Source organism: Vipera ursinii (assembly GCF_947247035.1).
Source record: "Vipera ursinii genome assembly, chromosome: 1".
Taxonomy (NCBI): Eukaryota; Metazoa; Chordata; class Lepidosauria; order Squamata; family Viperidae; genus Vipera; species Vipera ursinii.
In genome coordinates, this window is record NC_139512.1 from 223,127,690 (window position 1) to 223,143,911 (window position 16,222).

At 38.0% G+C, this 16,222-nt stretch overlaps 1 protein-coding gene across 1 annotated transcript; it reads left to right on the top strand.

Moving 5' to 3' along the window:
* The first annotated feature begins 4,298 nt into the window (after positions 1-4,298).
* Positions 4,299-15,283, top strand: TMEM18 (transmembrane protein 18). The gene is made up of 5 exons (XM_083354072.1): positions 4,299-4,526; positions 6,242-6,362; positions 8,367-8,421; positions 11,105-11,198; positions 11,999-15,283. The coding sequence occupies exons 1-5, from the start codon at positions 4,479-4,481 to the stop codon at positions 12,092-12,094; spliced, it is 414 nt and encodes a 137-aa protein (XP_083210198.1). The 5' UTR covers positions 4,299-4,478; the 3' UTR covers positions 12,095-15,283.
* Positions 15,284-16,222: the final 939 nt, after the last annotated feature.

The window sequence follows — 16,222 nt, forward strand, 5'->3', positions numbered from 1 at the left end:
CTCAGGATTCGACCCGCCAAACTGCCAACCATCTGATCAACAAGCTCAGCATCCTAACCCACTGAGCCACTGCGTCCCTATACTTTATATACCACATGCAGTTACCAATATGGAATGATCAGACAAAGATGTCAAAGATAATACATTACATTCAATGTTTTTAATTTTTGCACTTAATTTTTTTTAAAAAAATAGTTGGAGTGTTGATGATTTGGGCTTGTTTTGTAGCCACAGGACCTGGGCACCTTGCAGTCACTGAGTCAACCATGAACTCCTCTATATACCAAAGCATTCCAGAGTCAAATGTGAGGCCACCTGCCTGACAGCTAAAGCCAATGCAATAGGACAGTCTTAGGTATATCAGCAAAACTACAACAGAATTGCTAAAAAAGAATCAAGTTATTGCATTGGCCCAAAGTCCAGACTTCAGCCAGACTGAAATGGTGTGGCAGGACTTCAAGGGAGCTATGCATAAACTACTCAATGAACTGAATAAAGGTTAGTGAGCCAAAATTCCCCCACAATGTGAGACTGATAATGTCATACAGAAAATGATTACTTCGAGCTATTGTTGTTAAAGGTGGTTCTTTACAAGCTATTGTACCATAAGGTAAACAGTTTTTCACACATGGCTTTTCCATGTTGGCTTTTTTTTGTAAAATAACCTGGTGTAGTATGTCGTATGTTGTTCATTCTGAGGTTGTGTTTACCTAAAGAACTGATAAGGACCAGATGATTTTTACTATGTCCCTATACATAAAACATAGAACTCAGAGGGTGCACTTTCTTTTTCACATGTCTTTATGTGGCTTTCAGGGACAGTAGCAGCAACTGGACATTTGTTACCCTGCAAGGACTGGTGTTACAATTAGGTGCTTTTTCTCACCTTGCAAGTGGATATTACACTTACACCTAGTTATCATTACTGCTTTCAGGGACAGCAGCAACAACTGGACGTTTCATTACCCTGCAAGGACTGGTGTTGCAATTAGGTGCTTTTTCTCACATTGCAAGTGGATATTACACTTACACCTAGTTATCATTACTGCAAGCCAATGTTCTTGGTAAAAGCCTGAATTGGGGCAGCTCTGTTAAACAGTCCTCATTCTGATCTCAGTTGTCCACAAGCCCACCAGTTAAAACATGAAAGGAAAAGACTAAATTTATTGTCCATAGCAGTAGTTGCTAGGTTTACAGATGCAATCATCAGTACCATATTAATTTGTTCAATAATGACCCCTATGATACAGAGCAACAATTGTAACTTAAAACTGAATTTTATAGGAATTATGAATATAACATGAAATATTCATTGTTCCAGCCTTAGAAACTGACTATCTTCTACCAAACACTCCACCCCAGAACCTTGTCTGAAAAACCTGTAATTATAACCATACTGTACAGATCATCTTCAGTAAGATTGGCACACCAAAATGGATGTATAAAGTATTTTCAATTTTCCCAAAATCTCAAGACCAAAAAGCCTAAACAGGGCGATATTTACACATCTAAGATTGAAGCAGCAGGACACAATGGTTAAATAGATTTAACCAAATCGCTTATAATGAACACACTTGTATTTGCATAACTCCAATAAAAGATAACATCCGATTGTCAATTGTGTAAGAAAAAGACTGTATCCTGAGCTACAAATTAGACCTATTAAGATTTTTATCCTGCCTTTATTACTTTACAGGTAACTCATGGCAATGAACACGTATTTCTTCCTGTTTTTCCCACAAAAAATGAGATGAGTTGAGCAGAGAGAATAACTGGCCCAAAGTCATCCAGCCAGCTTTCTAGTCCCCAAAGTGGGACTAGAACTCGGTCTCTTGGCTTTTGTAGCAATCCTTTATTCGAATAAGTGTTTAAATCTATGTATGTGGGTCTGATAGGAGTAAACTGAATGGGTAACAGAAACATTTTTTTTCTTCATTATATGTTTGTATTCCATTTTATACAGGTGGCTTTATGGTGCAATATTTTGTGGTATATTGTGCGCTTTGATATGACCTATTGGCTAATCAACCATTATTTCTCACTATCAAGATAAAAACATGCTACATTTTTAGCAAAGAATGAATGTTCTTACAGTGGCATGTTTGCAATGATTATGAATCTGTTATTGAAACAAAAATGTGCTTTTTATCTGTAACTAGTTTCAACTTGAGTTCATGTATGGAGTATGGAATAATCAAATACTGTATTTGTAACCCATTATACCCTTATTCTAGAACTTTACAATATAAGTGAACTCTTAATACACCATTTTAATATATTCATATTCACCTTCAGACACGTGGTATCATTTATTAAGTGAAAAAGGGGATTGTTCAGGCTGCCACTGTGTTTTTATTGAATTTGTTACATTATACTCCTTTGTATTAGCAGCCCAAAATCAATCTGGAGTCAGGTTACCAAAATCAAAGATCTAACATGCCCCACATGGATAACCTTGAGTCAGTTTATTGGGAACAGAGAAGCAGCATATGAAAAACATCAGGGAAAAAACCTGACTCAAAGTTAAGTAACCCAGAAAGGATTTGGAAGGGGGGAAGCTTGGAAATAATCTTGATTTTCAAGTAGTCTTTTTGGATATTTTTTCCAAACTCCAAAGCTAGAGGATAAAGCCAAGATTGCTTGCTTGTGAAGTTGCCACCTAAGTTGGTGCAGGAAAGCAAAAAAACAAATTAGGACTGTGTGGAGCTAAAATTTCCCCAGGCAAATTATGGTCTTTTCCAACAGTTCATCCTCACATTCCAGTAATCACACACAAAGATGTCTTTGCTAACCAATTCTAGATCACCGTCTACACTACCTGACCTGGCTAAATTTATCTTTAGCTGTTCAGATTTTAAAGTGCTTTTTCCTTTCCCCAATAACACGCTGCTTGAATGCCTTATTTACAATGCTCGATGACAGAATTTGGGGCTGAATCTAACTTTTATCTAGTGCTACTATAGGCACACTCAACACATCCTCCTGCTGGTTGCTCTCTCCAACACTATTTGCAGGAAAAGCTACACAATATGGCTTCTCCCCTTAAGACACATTTCAGATTTTTCTGAGATTACTACATTTCAATTAAGATAGCAAACTAATGAGCAAGTTTTCCCAACAAGAGCAATTGGAATTAAACTCATCTTTCAACTACAGTAACACTCCTAAACACAGCTTGAAAAACTGCAGCCCAATATGAGTTTGGCTAACAAGGGGAACACAAAGCAGACTTGTAGGAATTGTGGGCTGGAGTACTATGGCTGGTTTTAATTGAGAATGAACTCTCGAAGGGCCCCACATTCCTGCAGGCAAAGCAAAACTTGGAAGAAAAAGACTTTGTGCACCTGGAAACACTGAGAACCTGTTAGGTGTTTTGAGCACTTGATTGCAACAAATGAGGCAATCAAACAGCTGTAAGGTATTCTCAACCAGTAAACTACCATTTGCCTTACACAGGACAGCAATTTCAGCTTTACTATAGTTTTGCTTTTAAAAAGATTCACTACTACTATGCAGACGCTAAGCAAAATAAGCCAGAATTAGACGGGAACAAGGATTTGTGGAAAGAGGTGTAGCACACTAATGTAGATTACTGCACACCCATAAAATTCAAGGAAACCCAATTAAAATCCTTATTTTCATTAAAAAATTTTGTATATTAGCTTTTCAATCACACTATTACATGCTTGTTTCATAGACGTCTTCCTGGTTTTTTCCTCACTTTATCCTGCCTCTTTCACTAACAGCCTTCTTTTTATTTCTGTTCTGTAGTATACATAGCGCTTCAACGGAATTCATGGTTAATTTTATTCTTTTAAACAAAGTCACTGAAATGAGGCTCGCTCTCAAAGTTAGGCTTATCTAAACAAACTTGCATGTATCTTCAAAAAAAAAGCTAACTCCTTAATTTCCTAGTGTCCCTCGCAAGACACGCTGTTATAAAAGCGGATTTGTGCTCCAAATTACAAAAATATTTTTCTAAAAGCTTATTTGCTTTCCTGCCATTCTCAATTTTTCTCTCCTTCTTCAGCAAAGCTGTACGTTCCCATTTCCTTAACGCCCTTCCCGCCTTTCGTGCAACCATGCCCACAAAATCAACCCGCGCTAACCACAACCACCAGCCCCACAACGGTTTACGCCGCAACACGCCCGCCCTGCCCCATTTATATACCCGTAGCCTACCGAAGTCTCGCGAGAATCAAGTCGCTCCAAGCGTCGGGAAGAGCCGTCGCTTGTCGGTTCTCGCGAGAATACCCATCTCTCACTCCCAAAGAACTACAGCTCAAATTAGTTACAACAAACACTTCCGGCTTTCTGATGGAACTGACCGCACAGCGGTTAGTGCGACAAAGAAGCGTTGCAAACCTTTAGCACGTAGAGCCATTCCTCTTATTTGGTTAATATTAAACCTCTGTTTATCCCCCGCCAACAAACTGGGGTGGAATGTTTGGCTGAGGCAGAGGAATTCATCCCAAATCATGGAAATTCCAGGGCGCCTGCCTATCGGGGTCAGCAGGGTCCTCACGGTAATAACTGCCCGCGGAGGCTTCTCTCTTCCCGCTGGGAAGGTTTGCAGGAAGGGAGCGGGGAGAGGTGATTCTTGCTAGGCTGAGCACGATCGCGCGTGTGGACTTATTTCCGAGTTGGAACCAGAAAAGGGTGCTTTGCGGTTTGGGGGGGGGGTCGTAGGAAAACGAGCCCTTTGCATTGACATTGGGGGGGGTTGTTTTTGGACCCTGGTAGGCGAAGACGCGGTGGCTCAGTGGGTTAGGACGCTGAGCTTGTTGATCAGAAGGTCGGCAGTTTGGCGGGTCGAATCCCGAGTGCTGCGTAACAGAGTGAGCGCCTGTTACTCGTCCCAGCTTCTGCCAACCTAGCAGTTCGAAAGCACGTAAAAATGCAAGTAGAAAAATAGGCACCACTACGGTGGGAAGGTAACAGCATTCCATGTGCCTTTGGCGTCTAGTCATGCCGGCCACATGACCATGGAGACGTCCTCGGACAAGCGCTGGCTCTTCGGCTTTGAAACGGAGATGAGCACCGGCCCCTAGAGTTGGAAACGACTAGCACGCATGTGCGGGGGAACCTTTACCTTTACTAGGCGAAGGTGCGGTAGTTTGCAACTTCAAGGAGAGACTTAAGGATGCTGGGGGGAGTTCAGAGAATCCCGTGGGGAATCGCCTCTTTGCCACCTTCCCGCTTACAGCAAGGCAGGAGCTTGCTGGCTTTTTCAATTGCCCGCTCCCTGTATGATTTCTGGAAGACGGGGCAACAGCATTGGCAGGCAACTACGATCTGTAATCCCTTCCACGGCACCAAGTATAGTTATTGTCTCGACATCTGCGTGGGTAAAAGGCACGCGCGGGGAGGGGCATGGTTATAATAGTAGCTGGATCGGGTTAAATTAATTAAATTTGCCACACAATGAGCGTCCGGAGGGGAGATTGGGACGGCCACGAAGGTACAGGTAGTCCTCGACATGAAACCGTTCGTTTAGTGACTTTTCAAAGTTACATGGCACTGAAAAAAGTGACATAACCAATTTTCCCACTTAGGAGCATTAGGAGCATTGTAGTATCTCCATGGTCACATGATTTATATTCAGATGCTTGACTAGTGACTTGCATTTATGACGGTTGCGGTGTCATGTGGTCCTGTGATCTCCTTTTGCAACCTTCTAACAGACAAAGTCAATGGGGAAACCATATTCACTGTTGGTAATTTTACAGCTGCAGTGATTCAGTTAACAAATGTGACAAGAAAAGTCGTAAAATGGGGCAAAATTCACTTTACACATTTTTCACTCAGCAACATAAGTTTTGGGGCCAATTGTGGTTGTAAGCTGAGGACTACATATACACAGCAAGTCAAGGTTGGAGTAAAGGCAGACTGAGAAGTTGTGTCCTACAAAAAACTTAGATACAGGAATTGCAAATTAGAAGGAAGAAATGTGTGAAACACTTCTCGCAGGTGGGAGAAAACCTTGGCCAGAGATAACTTTAAAAAATCAAAAAAATAATTTTGAGTGTGAAATTTCAGCTTTTATGTGTACCTTTGTTTGCTCCTGAATAACTGCCTCCTGCTTGGGGCAAAAATATAAGGCAGACCTAGGACTCTAATGAGTTTCAGATTGCATTCATTCATTGTATTTTGTAAACAAACATGCTTGGACTCTCTTGTCAGCAAATGGCTCTCATCTGCAATTATAATTTTGACAACTTTATTTTCTATTTTTTCATAGGACACGGATTGGTCTGAACCATGGATTTTAACTCTAGTGTTTTTCCACATAGTCTGCTTATTGTTTACTTACCTTTCGTTCCAGCACTACCGTTTCCAAATAGGACTTTTTCTGTCTATCAGTAAGTATTATATGAAGTTTTTCTGTGGACGTATTTGTTCTCTGATAGATGATAAGGCACAATTTAAGGGTCATGTATGTATGTTCTTTGTTTATTAAGAATGATTAGACTATAAAAAGTCACACTAAGCCATGGCTTATAGAATAAAACACAGCTGGCTAAATTCTATTCAATATACTAACCATGGTTTACAGACCACTAATTTTGGGCTTATTGAATATACTAAATCACACCAAGCACTATACTATTACTCAAAGGGATACAGCAATGAGTATTTTCTGTCCATTGAATGGCAACACTGGGTATTTTGTGGCAGAATAGCTGTGAGTCGAATAGGGCAGTACTGCCAAATGGGCTCAGTTGGGGTAAGAAATAGTGGGGAATCTTGAAGGGATGAAATGGGAAAATTACATTTTGTTATGACTTAAGGCCTTTTAAATTCCTTCATAGCCTGTTTTTTTAAGTCCTGAATTTTTTTGTTTTGTCCATTCTGAGAGCACATGGAGGTCACTTTTCTTCTTTTGAATAAAGCAATCTGTGAACCCAAGCTAGACTTTAATCTTACTTAAGGTTCTGGCAGGAATATTTCCATGATACAATTCCACTCCCAAGACGGGAAATTGGGAGTTAAATCCATTAGATCTTCCCCACAGCATTTTCTACTGTTGGTAGAAAGGTATATGATTAATTCATGAATGAGAATTAGCTCCTGAGTGTTTCCTTGGAATCTATACTCTATAGCCGTGGTAGCAAACCTGTGGCACACGTGCCACAGGTGGCACACAAAACCCTTTCTGTGGGTATGCACGCTGTCGCCCTAGGCCTTCAGCTGGGTTTTATAAAACCTTTTTGCTTTAGGCCTCCGCCGCTGTGTGCAAAAAAAAAAATTCAATCAGTCAATTTCAACTTCTTGCGGGGGAAAAAAAGATCTCGCAAAGTTGGAATTGATTGATTGAACTTTTTAGTCCCAACCAGTCTGCTGTTACCACCGCAGCCATGCCCACCCAATGGGCCACGCCCACCCGGCACCCAACAGTACATAAGTGGGTTTGGGGTTGCGGTTTGGGTACTCAGTCTCTAAAAGGTTCGCCATCACTGCTCTATAGGATAATATGCATAGCTTCTAGATTGAATAAAAGAATCTTGTGTTATCTGATCTTGCTATAATAATACATGTAAACAAATCTAAAAGTTCTTCTAAGAAAAGATACAGAAGGTTTCCACTAGTTTAAGTCAAATCAATATAGGGCTGAAGTGTGTATATTATGTAAAAAGCTCTTTACTGGGAAAGAAATATCCACCATGTAATAATCCTTGATTTTAAAAATGAAGAACTGTCCTCTAGATATTGTTGAATGTTAGCTGACATTTTGTCTGACTACAGAGTAATGCTAAACGGAGAGTTCTGGAATTTGATTTTGCATGTGGAGAGCTGGACTGCTCTCCAGCATCCTCCAAACATACTACCTGGCAGGTTTTAGGTGAAATTTTAAAATTGGAAATAAGAATAGTGTCTTTCCAGAGGCCTCCAATTCCTGCTCTAACCCTCCCCAAATCAAAAAGTGTTGAAAACATTCATTAATATCCCTAGCAGGGATACTGTAACATTGCAGATTCCAGGTGCTGCTCCTACTTCATTTGGGCACGTGAAGTAATTTTGGGATTGACGCATGCAAAACCTACCCTTCTGTTGACAACAGCTTGTCATTTAGCAAATACCTTTGTTAGCAACCATTTACAAATTGTTAGGCACGTTAAGTAGTCCAGAAAAGAAGCATAACTAGGAATACTACTCTGTTATTCATTGTAAGATTATATTAAGTAAACTTAATGTAAGTATTTCTCCAAGCCTTTCTTTTTGTTCTCTGGAGGGCCCCTTCTGAAATGCTTCCATGCCAGCCTCCGTTCTGTGAGGTGATACATATTTTATATGCCAGTTGTCCAGTCTGTTGTACTGATGATTCAAGATCCTTTAGCAATCTGCAATTGTACTTGTCTTTCTAGTGATCCTGGTATCCTGTGCAGAATACATAAATGAAGTAGCTGCTGCAAACTGGAGGTAATTACATTATTTTACATTATTTTAATATATAGAGAGAAAGATACATCTTAACAACTGCACAAAACATTACACTGTATTTAAAAAACCTATTCCTTTTGCCTTATTTTCACAAATAACTCAAGGCAGCAAAACTTATACGTCTTCCTCCTCTTCTTATTTTTTTCACAACAACGACCCTTTGAGGCGAGTTGGGCTGAGAGAGTGAGTGGGCCCCAAGTCACCCAGCTAGCTTTCATGGCTAAGGCAGGACTTGAATTCGTGCTCTTCTGCTTTTTCCCCTCTCCTGGGTTACTGGCAATACAGCTACTCCTCGGCTTACAACCATTTGTTTAGTGATTGTTTGAAGTTATAAGGCACTGGAAATAGTGACTTGCAACAATTTTTCATGGATGTGACCGTTGCAGCATCCCTATGGTCATATGATCAAAATTCAGCCGCTTGGCAACTGCCATGTATTTATGACTTATGGTATCCTGGGGTCATGTGAACACTTTTTGTGACCTTCTGACAGGCTAAGTCAATGGGGAAGCTAGATTCATTTAACAACCATGTTACTAACTTCACAATTACAATGATTCACATAACAATTGTGGCAAGAAAGCTCGTAAAATGGGGCACAACTCATTTAACAACTGTCTTGCTTAGCAATTGAAATTTTGGGCTTAGTTAATGGTCATAGGTTGAGGACCATATATGCTTTCCAAGTATGATTGGATTGCCACTCCCATGTTCTATTACCATTGGCCGTTTTACCTAGTATTGATGGGAAATTGAGCTTAGCAACAGAATGTTCTATTCCACCCACCTCAGGCAGAAATCATTAAATTCCTTTAAATATTGCATTCCAAATACTCTAAAAATGGAGACCAGAGCATGTGCCTAATTTTCTGCTTAGTGAAATCAGTGAGATTTTGGTATGCTTCACATTAAACCTTTGGCATTCAAATGTATAGTCTGTAAACATTCTCTTGAAGTAAATGTTTTCATGCTGGGAAACACCAATGTTTTCTATACAACGTGTGGGTTTGGGTTGTTTTTTTTAAATCTTTAAAACAAAAGGAAGTCTATGACTTGGCAAGAAGAAGCTGAAACAAGATAGGTTTTTCCACTGGACCTTTGACAAAATAAATATACAGATTTGGATTTCCTTTGGAATTCATAAAATGGATTAAGATACTATATAAATTGGCCACCTCTAAAGAGAAAATTAATGGGATATTTTCTCCTACATTTCCAATGTTTAGTGAGAGAGAGCAACAAAAATGTCCACTTTCACTCTTGTTTTTTAATATCTGTGTGGAATGCTTGGCTTGGCTTGGAATGGTACATCATTCAATTGAACACAAATTGGTTTTATTTGCAGATGACAGTTTTTTTTTGTTTACTTCTAAACTTTATAATACCATCCCACTGTTGATGCAAAAGATAGATGTTTTTAATAAAAAAGCAGCATTGACCAAGCTGCGTATAGATGGAAAATTGGTTAGCCATCCATTTAAAGTGTATCAATTCTGTATTTGTACTGAATTCATTAAATATTTAGGTATGTCTATACTAAAAGATATAACTCAGCAACATCTAATATAAGTAAAATATGGAGAGCGTTTCTTCAGGCATTAATAAATCAGAGTCATCCTCATTCCCTTTAGGGAAAGGAAAACGCTTTCAAAATAAATATTGTTTCCAAATTAATTTATATTCCGAAAGGAATCCCAGTTTATATATTTAGAAAATGGTTGAGAAAATAATCTCTTTGCTTAGAAAATTTCTGTGGGATTCTTCAATTGGGAGAATGTCTTTACGGAAAATGCAATTACAATTTAACAAGAAAGGATTCAGTTTTCTGAATCTGGAACCTATTGTCAAGCATTACATATTTGAAACCAACAATTGGTATTAATTGGAAAAATAAATGTATGGCCTCTTTCACCCAATGGATTAAGGGCCTGATTGCGCTTGCTGCCTACAAGTGGTTTGCCTCTAGATGTAACTTCATATGGCAAATATAATGAAAAAGGGGACTCATTTATATAGTAGGCAAAAAAAAACCATACTTATATAAATGCATTAGAAATACACATGCACTTGAACAATAATCACATTAAATAGCTATGTATAAAATTATAACTACTGTTAAAATGATATACTTTTTCCTTTGTTGTATTTTTTCACCTTTTAAAACATTTTCTATTTTTTCCCCCTTTTTGTATTTTTATCTATGCATTAGGTTTTTTTCTTGGGTTTTTTTTTTATCTCTACTGTAAAAGCCACAGAACAATGCATGTTTAAAAAGATAGGTTTTGCTTCCTTTCCGATTGCTACCTTGTGCCCAACGTTTGTATAATTGGGCTTCCTGAAAGAAGAAACCAAAGCTCAACAGCAGGAGGACTGGAAACATGATTCTAAGCGTGCATTTATTTGAGACCTCTGCCGCCTTGCATGGATAAACTGCCTCAAATGCTCAGGAGCGGCCAGTGAGATACAACTAGCACACAGCAGATGATAACCTGGAAAAAAAGTTTTAAAACTTTTGCTATTTAAAGTTCAGGAGTATAGTCTTGTCTCTTAAAAGATGTTTCCATCTGGAACGCAGCCTTTAGTCTTTAGTTTAATTCACTGTTGTCTTTTATGGAGTTTGTTTTTACCAAGGATGTTTATTTTTATTTTTGCTCCTTTACAGATTTTTCTCGAAGCACCAGTACTTTGATTCCCAAGGAATGTTTATTTCATTAGTGTTCTCAACACCATTACTGCTAAATGCCATCCTCATAGTGGTAAGCGCTAATCTCTTGCCTTAAAAATGTTGGCATCAAGTCAAAATGCAAAAGGAACCAGGAAAAAAAAGTTTTATTACAGAAAATTCCAATTCATGGTGTCTGGTAATACTTTCATAATGTTTGATGCCCGGGCATTTATTTTATTTATTTATTTATTTTAATTCCATTTATACCCCACCCTTCTCCGAAGACTCAGGGCGGCTTACAAGCTTAGCAGTTAGTAGCCACTATAATCATAACGTAAATTACATCACTTGTCTCGTTTTAGTGACATCTTGACATGTGTGACGTATGTTGATCCTATGCAGTCGGTCTTGGTTACCAGGCAAGTTGGTAACCCATTTGAACTACTAAAGTGTGTTAGTAATGGAAACCCAGCAAAACCATCCTTTTGAAGGACAAATTGTGTTTATTTGGGTTTCAGAAGCTTCAATAGAAAACCTAAAAAGGATCAGGAATTCAACCCCCTTGTAGAGGGTTATGCAAATTAAACTATACCTGTAATCTGTAAAGTCATAAGTAGTGAGGTGAGTAAGGTAGATTGACAGAGTGTTTTGTTGAGGAAACAAAGGCCATGTGTTTTAGAATGATTATTATTTATTCACTACTATTTTGATAACATTCTGTACTTATTAATGAGGTTTTGTTCTCATTTGAAAAAATTGTCAGTACTTCAAATATTGGTTTTCACCAAGCTTGATAGCATCTTCTCTTATGACTGGAGATTTGCATAAACAGAGGCCCCTGAAGAAATGAGAACACTTGAATTTCATATGTCATTTGTTTTTGTTTTTCAGATTGCTTGGGTTTATAAAACAGTGAACGTAATGACAGAACTAAAGACAATACAGCAGAAAAGGAAAGCAAGTAGAGAAAATAAGAAAAGTCAATAAATAAGTATATCTTTTGTAACTGGTTATGGCACCAAATATTCTGTCACCCATAATAACTTGTGGTTGGAAGTTAGAGATGTTTTACATTCCTTTATAAGTGATCTGATGTTCTTATTCTATGAAAAAATCATTTTCAGCCCACTTTTAGACCAATTCTTACATGGTATTTCACTATATAGACTAATTCATTCTGAAGCAATCATAAGGCATTTCATAAGTTTATTAGAGTTTCTCTAAGGTACTGTTTTATTATAGCTCAAGAAATGAATTGTTCAAGGTTTTAAAATATAAGTTGTGCATCAAATATGCCAAAATGAGCAAGTAAATTTTAATAAGTACCAGTTAGCTACATAATTGCCACCCATTATTAATTTTCATTTAGCAATTATCATAGCAATATAACAGTTTATGCAACATTTTCATGGTACAAAAGTAATCATTGGTACAAACTTCAGTAAAACAAAAATGATAAAATGTTGCATTGTGACATGGTACAAGCCGTCAGCTTTCTGCAGATATCAACATCTGAGGCAAGCATATAAATCATACAGTTTGCGTTGCAATGCATATTTTGTCATTTCTCCCAATTTGTGAATGCCTATGCTAAGTTTGCTTGGTTGTAAATTTTTGGATTTTGTGGGCATTGTATTCAAACTTTTATATGAAAAGTGTAATTTAATAGTTTGGGTTGCTGTATTTGTCATATGGACTTGTTCCTGGTTTTTAATTAAATGCTTAAGGGTTCATTAGGTTCTATTTCAAACATTTGTAAATACTTTGAGATTGTATTCCTATATTTATGTAGGAGCAAGTTACTGAACTCAGTCTGAAACAGTTTTACTTTCTAACAAGTAAGCTTGCTTTCAAGAAAATGTGAATAGGATTGCGCTGTGCAATTACAAGCTCAGAGTTGTTGTAATATAACACATTGCTGTTCAAGAAGCAAGCAAAGACTAATACCAGGAAGACATGAAATGTGAGAAGTTCATACGAGTAGAATCGAAGTCCTGGATCTGAAATGGATAAAGAGATGAAAATAAAAGTAATGTAAACTTGGTGCTAGTGGCACCGCAAGATTCAATCTTATGTTGTAAGAGGAATGTTCAGTCCTGCTTTGGACAAAACAGCAACCAAAGGTTTACCTCAAACCAGGAAAAAAGATGTTGAAATATTTGTATATGTAGAAGAGGAAGAAACAACAGCCTGATGGTTCTCTTAGTTTTGATCCATAATCCTCAAATATACTTTTATTTGTTTGAATATTTACAAGGTTCTAGCAAAGTTGTATGCCTTATCAAAATAATAATATCCAAATAGGAGGAAGAGATGTAATTAGGAAGGCAAGAAAAACCCAATGTCAGGTAGTGTGTGTGCTTCATATCATCCATTTGGAATGGAAAACAGTTCATAGAGGCAAGCTGAAAATATCTGAGACTACAATCTGAGGGGACTGCTTTCCAATTCTGAGAGATTGCTGTGAGGGAAGGTATTTTTCTCATATTGCTTATAATATAAAAAAGTGGAGTTTTGCCACTTGTGCACAAAATCATTTTAAACAGGACAGATTGGATTCAAAGTTAGAGAATCAGAAGGCTTTCTTCTATTCCTGAAATGGTTTTCAAGGGTTATTAAAAGTAATTCCCATTTCAGTTCAGTGAAGGTCATTCATTAGGTTTTTAGCGTTTAGAAGGTAAAAATTTATTAAACATCCTCATGCAGAATCTTCAGTTAGAGTTAAAAGCTTTCATTAAAAAGGCAAGATACATGAAAAATATTTATGCAACACAGTACATGATTATACAGGCAGTCCTCAATTTACAACCACAGTTGTAAATTTCTGTTATTAGAAATTAGGTAAAAATTAATAACAGGATATGGATTGTTTATGAAGACAAATTAAGATATGTATAAGCTAAAAATGTATCGATAAATGTAATGACATTTTCATTGAGTCGATACAATTAGAAATGTACTAGCTTGAATATGAGATAGTAAATGTTAAGGGAAAAAGAGAAGAAATATTTGATGATGTAACCTGAGATTTGTACTAAAGATTTTGTTTTTGAATTATTGATTAACCCAGCCACCACGTTGCTTTTGAAATACTCAAATGTAAAATTGGAAAACCAATAAAATATTACAAAAAAAGATTATGCAGGCAGTCCTCAATTTACAATCACAATTGAGCCCAAAATTTATGTTATTAAGTGAGACATTTGTTAAGTGAGTTTTTCCCCATTTTATGACCTTTCTTGTCACAGTTGTTTAGTGAATCGCTGCAGTTGTTAGCAACATGGTTGTTAAGTGAATCTGGCTTCCCCATTGGCTTTGCTTGTCAGAAAATCACAAAAGGTGATACCGTGACCCCAGGATACTGCAACTGTCATAAATATGAGTTGGTTGCCAAGCACTTGAATTTTAATCACATGATCATGGGGATGCTTCAACTGTCATGTGAAAAATGGTCATGTCACTTTTTTTTCAGTGCCATTGTACCCAGTCACTGAACGAACTGTTGTAAGTCGAGGACTACCTGTATGCAAAACTCTGACATTCTGAGAGTGAGGTGGGTGGGTGTCTTAATTTTATAAATAAAACGGGTAATATGTTAGTAATAGAAAAGATAAATACAGATATTTATAGAACTGTCCAACTCAGGAAGGACTGCAGATTGCCCCTCTCACAAAAAAAGGCTATTAAAATATAATTCTGATGTTTGAGCAGTGTGAAAACAAGGTAAAATTATTCAAATGTTTGTATTTTCTGCTATCTGTTTTTAAAATGTTATAACTCAAGGTGTAAATAAAGTGCAACCCATGGAACAAAAATGCACTCCTCGCTGGAGCGCAATGCATGCCATTTGCCACCAGGTGCTGCTGTTTCACAGATTTTGGGGGATCCTGGAACTATAAGTTAAGCAAGGCTATCGAGAGAGACCGAGGCGTGCAGGAACCTCTCTTGTTTTATGCTGGTTTTTGAGATAACCACACAAACAGGAAAATGTGGAAACATCACCCAGGAGAATACGAACACCAAAAAGCAGGGATTTTGTCTTGACACAGATTACTATGACTAAAGAGTCCAATCCAACAGAAGGACCATAGGGATAGCAGAAAAATCTCCAAAGACACATCTTACACGAATGCTTTGTCTTGACTGGATTTAGAAATACTGTATTAAACAAATTTAAAAGGTGATTAATTACATGGATTATAAAGTAAACTGGATTGCAATCTGCCGGAACCTAATGCCATGAACTTTTAGAGGGTCATTCAAGGCAGCCTTCGGCTGTCTTCCTCTAGATTCATCAGCTCTGCGAATCCCAGAATTTTCAGTCAGTGTGGACAGAAACTGAAGTGGCTGGGAATTGTAGTCCTCAACACTGAAAGATCCAAATTTGGGGAAGGTAGGCTTAAGCCATAATGTTAAACATCAAGGATCAAAAATAATTGCTGTTTCGTTCAGTGCCTTATCTGAGTGTCTTTCAAAGTTGTATGTTTTCTTCTCTCTTCCTAATAGCTTTGACAAGTGATAGAGGTTTCGTCATTTCTTTGTAATGAGAACGGAAAGGTCCATGGTCCCTGCGGTCTTTTCCATCTAGCCCATTGTGAGTAAAATGTGCCTTTAAGACATAAAATGGAACTTTCTCTCCTCTTCAAGCTGTGGATTTTAGTAGAAGTGAGACTTTTCTATGTCAAAAAATTGCTTTTATTTCAACTACAATGAGCCTTGTTGTTGTTAGCTGCGAAGTCGTGTCCGACTCATCGCGACCCTATGGACAACGTTCCTCCAGGCCTTCCTGTCTTCCACCATCTTCTGGAGTCCATTTAAGCTCACGCCTACTGCTTCAGTGACTCCATCCAGCCACCTCATTCTCTGTCGTCCCCTTCTTCTATTGCCCTCGATCTTTCCCAGCATTAGGCTCTTCTCCAGTGAGTCCTTCCTTTTCATTAGGTGGCCAAAGTATTTGAGTTTTAGCTTCAGGATCTGGCCTTCTAAAGAGCAGTCAGGATTGATCTCCTCTAGGACTGACCGGTTTGATCGCCTTGCAGTCCAAGGGACTCGCAGGAGTCTTCTCCAGCACCACAGTTCAAAGGCCTCAATTCTTTGGCGCTCAGCCTTTCTTAT

Coding starts and splice junctions, on each gene's coding strand:
- TMEM18 (XM_083354072.1), top strand. CDS start 4,479: ATGGAAATTCCAGGGCGCCTGCCTATCGGGGTCAGCAGGGTCCTCACG. Junction 4,527..6,241: donor GGGTCAGCAGGGTCCTCACG/GTAATAACTGCC, acceptor ATTTTTTCATAG/GACACGGATTGGTCTGAACC. Junction 6,363..8,366: donor AGGACTTTTTCTGTCTATCA/GTAAGTATTATA, acceptor TTGTCTTTCTAG/TGATCCTGGTATCCTGTGCA.